General features: G+C 31.5%; 1 protein-coding gene across 2 annotated transcripts; it reads right to left on the minus strand.

Moving 5' to 3' along the window:
- On the minus strand, positions 1–1,940 carry LOC137832566 (squamosa promoter-binding protein 1). 2 transcript variants are annotated; one of them, XM_068640789.1, is made up of 2 exons: positions 1,430–1,940; positions 1–343 (listed from the first exon to the last, which is right to left on the minus strand). In XM_068640789.1, exons 1-2 carry the CDS (start codon positions 1,738–1,740, stop codon positions 238–240), a joined length of 417 nt encoding a protein of 138 aa, XP_068496890.1. In that variant the 5' UTR covers positions 1,741–1,940; the 3' UTR covers positions 1–237. The 2 variants fall into 2 exon arrangements, with proteins under 2 accessions (XP_068496890.1, XP_068496889.1); XM_068640788.2 differs by having other exon boundaries at positions 1,434–1,847.
- Positions 1,941–3,177: the final 1,237 nt, after the last annotated feature.

Below are 3,177 nucleotides of genomic sequence, written 5' to 3' on the forward strand. Positions count from 1 at the left end.
TTGCGAAACAAAATATTTTATAATATTCTCATGGATATAACAAGCACAGCAATTCTAGCATATAGTAAATATATATAGGAAAAAATTGATAGAAGATAGAGAGCTTGTGATAGGCCAATAACATGAGAGACATTATTTAAATTATTTGTTCTTGCTCGCTTCACCTAAGACAAATGGCTTTTCTGTTGTTGTTATTGTTATATTATCTTCCATCAATACTCATTCTTCTCCGATTCATCAATGTCCATATTCAGATGCATTTTTGCGACGCCTCTCGTTATGTCCAGCCAAACGTCTTCTACAACTCCTTTTTGATTCATCAAATTCTGATAGTTCATGAAACCTGCAAAATCATAACATTCTTTACTCAACTCATCGCAAATTTCTAAAACATCTTATTTTGTTCCAACAATAACACATTGTAAATTAACTGATTTGATCTTTATATTAAAAGATATATAGCTGCTTTTGTGAAAGTAAGATAATTTGTGATTTATTTATTTTCTTTTATAAATACCTGTAAAGAAAATTATTTAAACATACCATTATGCAATTTGAACCCACATTTTTCCAGAAGAGAAAAGAAAAAATATTTTATATAAAATCATTTGTGAATTCATGTATAGCTTGAAATTCCAAAATAGTTCGTTCTTGATTTACATATTTTTAGTTTGTTTTCTTTTATAATGGATTAATGAATGTCTCACTTGTTGTCGATGAGCGTTTATTACCCTAAATCATATGCCTAAATCAAAATGATTGATAATGAGATTGTGTGAAAATCATCCCAAAATTTGCCATCTTCATGCAAGATCCTGCGATCTGATGGATTGAAACAAGATCAGCACCATTTTGTCTTGTCAACTTCATGGATTAAGAATGATGACACCAAAACTTAAGTGAAAATACTATTCATTCTAGATGGAATGGTAGGTGCCGTTTAGGATGATTCTATGTTATTCTTGAACACAGACAATGTCCCTGTTTTAGCACAAACAGTTTGCCATCAAGAATGTATCATACCTTTGCACAGAAAGTTGGAAATAATTGGATTTCAACTTGAACACATTCCATAACTAGTTTCGTAATAGGTGCCCATGAGGTGTATAAATATAAAAATGCACCTAATGCACAATAATGTGCACAGCGTCAAGAGTATGTTTAGGAGTTAATCCTTTTTTGGAACTAAAGCAATAGAGTTAGATTGTATTAGTTAATGTTTCCCATAAGCTCTATGCTAGCTAGGAAGTGAATAAAATTAACGAAATGCAAAACCCAAAACAAGCTTAGACAGTTGAAGCAAGTATACCCTAAGAGTTTTGTCTCAGACTAGGGTTGATTGAAAAGGGCAAAAGGTATAAACACTGAGTATAGGTGGATTGAAAGAGAAAACAAAGGAAGAGTTAAATGATTAAGGTTGTGAACGTACCTACTGCATTGTTGGCAAAACCGTTGGTGGTGCTCTGCAATGAGTACAGCAGGAGCCTTGGCATGGTACTCACAGACCTTGTGACGCCTGTGGTAGGGCTTAGCATCACTTAGATCAGCATTACAGCCATCAACTTGACACGAAGGTGGCATTGAGCCACCAGCTTTGGAGGCTCTCTTGTTAGGCGCCACCCTCTTCTTCCTACCATCCTCGCCGTACTCACTGCCCTCCTCCTCTTCCTCTTCCTCATAATCATCCTCATCATCCTTGTAATTCATGCTCCTTTTCCCCTCACTCCAACTTTCATCCATAAGTTTAAGGAAATTTTAGAGAGGAAGAGAGATTGATGAAGATGATCTGGCTACAAAAGGTTACGGAGAAGTCAAGGAGCAGTCCGCAACTACTTGATATAAATAGAAAAACTAGAAGCTAAATAGAATGAGAGAATCAGTGTGGACCACTTAACACCTTCAGGGTAATACTCAAACAACATTCAATATTTTCTCATCTTACTTCTCTTCCTTTTTAATTACGCCATTAATCACATCTAATACTTTTACCATTTTAGTTTACTTTTCTTTCACATCACAAGAAAATAACCTCTTTGTTGCAAATCACTTTATATTAAAAAAACATCATAACTTATATTTTTCTTCTTATTTACATGCATCTAAACAATATATTACTTTACACTTTATTTTTATTTCTCTCTAGTTCTTTCTCTCTTATTTAAATCAAATACAAACAAACCAGATACCACTACAAGGATACCAGAGAAGCTTTTTGCTTTGGAACAAGCTAGCAAGATAAGAGAGAGAATAGATGTAGAAAGAAGGAGGTAATAATTTAGATGAGTAAATATATAAGAAAAATTAATGAGAAGTTAAACTTTCTTCACAAAAGAAAAAAAAAGTGCATAAATAATAATATATCACAATATAAGTGATTGTGTTATACATATAAGTGTTGTTATATAACCATAATCACAATCAATGGTACCAATCGATTTATAATCATTAGGAATTTTTTTTAATTTTGATTTTTACTTTTTATTAATAATAATATTAAAAAACAATATTAATGAAATTATTCTTTCCACTTATTTTTTTGTTTCAAAGCAAATAATATTTTTCACTTATTTCTTCTTTTTCTTTTATCCTGAGTTTTTTTTTTTCTGAATTAAACTGAGAAAGCTTACAATTAGCCAGCCAACTAAAGTGCAAGAAGACCTAGGGAAGACTGCAAAACCATTAAGATTCTCTCTCTGCTACACTTGGATGTTTGTTTCAAAAGAATTTTATCTAGATAATACATGCTGATAGCCTAGTTAGAGATGGACTACATTGATTCCTTTTTATTTCATAAAAAACTCGTTTCCATTTTAAGTGGCTCTCAATCACCCTATCAGATTCTTTTGAGACGTGTTTGGTTAAATATAAAGAAAGGAAAAAAAAAAAGAGAAGATAAAATTAATTTAGATGGTGTGGTGTGCCACAAAGATAAATAGAATTGATTTTTAAAATAGTCATATTTACTTTGTTTTTCATCTTTAATATTTATTTTATTTTTCAACCAAACACGTTTAATTTAAACTTTAATTTTACACATTTTTACCCATCTTTGTTTCCATCTACTTTATTTCTCTTCTGAGTACTACAAGAATCATTAATTTTCTTACGACAGCAGAGACATAATTATAGTCAACATTCAGGAGAGCAGGGGAAAATTGAAAAAAACAGAAAGAAAAC

Source organism: Phaseolus vulgaris, chromosome 6 (genome assembly GCF_051622355.1).
Source record: "Phaseolus vulgaris cultivar YP4 chromosome 6, ASM5162235v1, whole genome shotgun sequence".
NCBI classification, from domain to species: Eukaryota; Viridiplantae; Streptophyta; class Magnoliopsida; order Fabales; family Fabaceae; genus Phaseolus; species Phaseolus vulgaris.

Bases quoted from the DNA above. Each gene is read 5' to 3' on its own strand.
- LOC137832566 (XM_068640788.2), bottom strand. From the start codon at position 1,740: ATGGATGAAAGTTGGAGTGAGGGGAAAAGGAGCATGAATTACAAGGAT. The intron at 344-1,433 runs GTAGGTACGTTC...ATGATTTTGCAG, and splicing joins ACGGTTTTGCCAACAATGCA to GTTTCATGAACTATCAGAAT.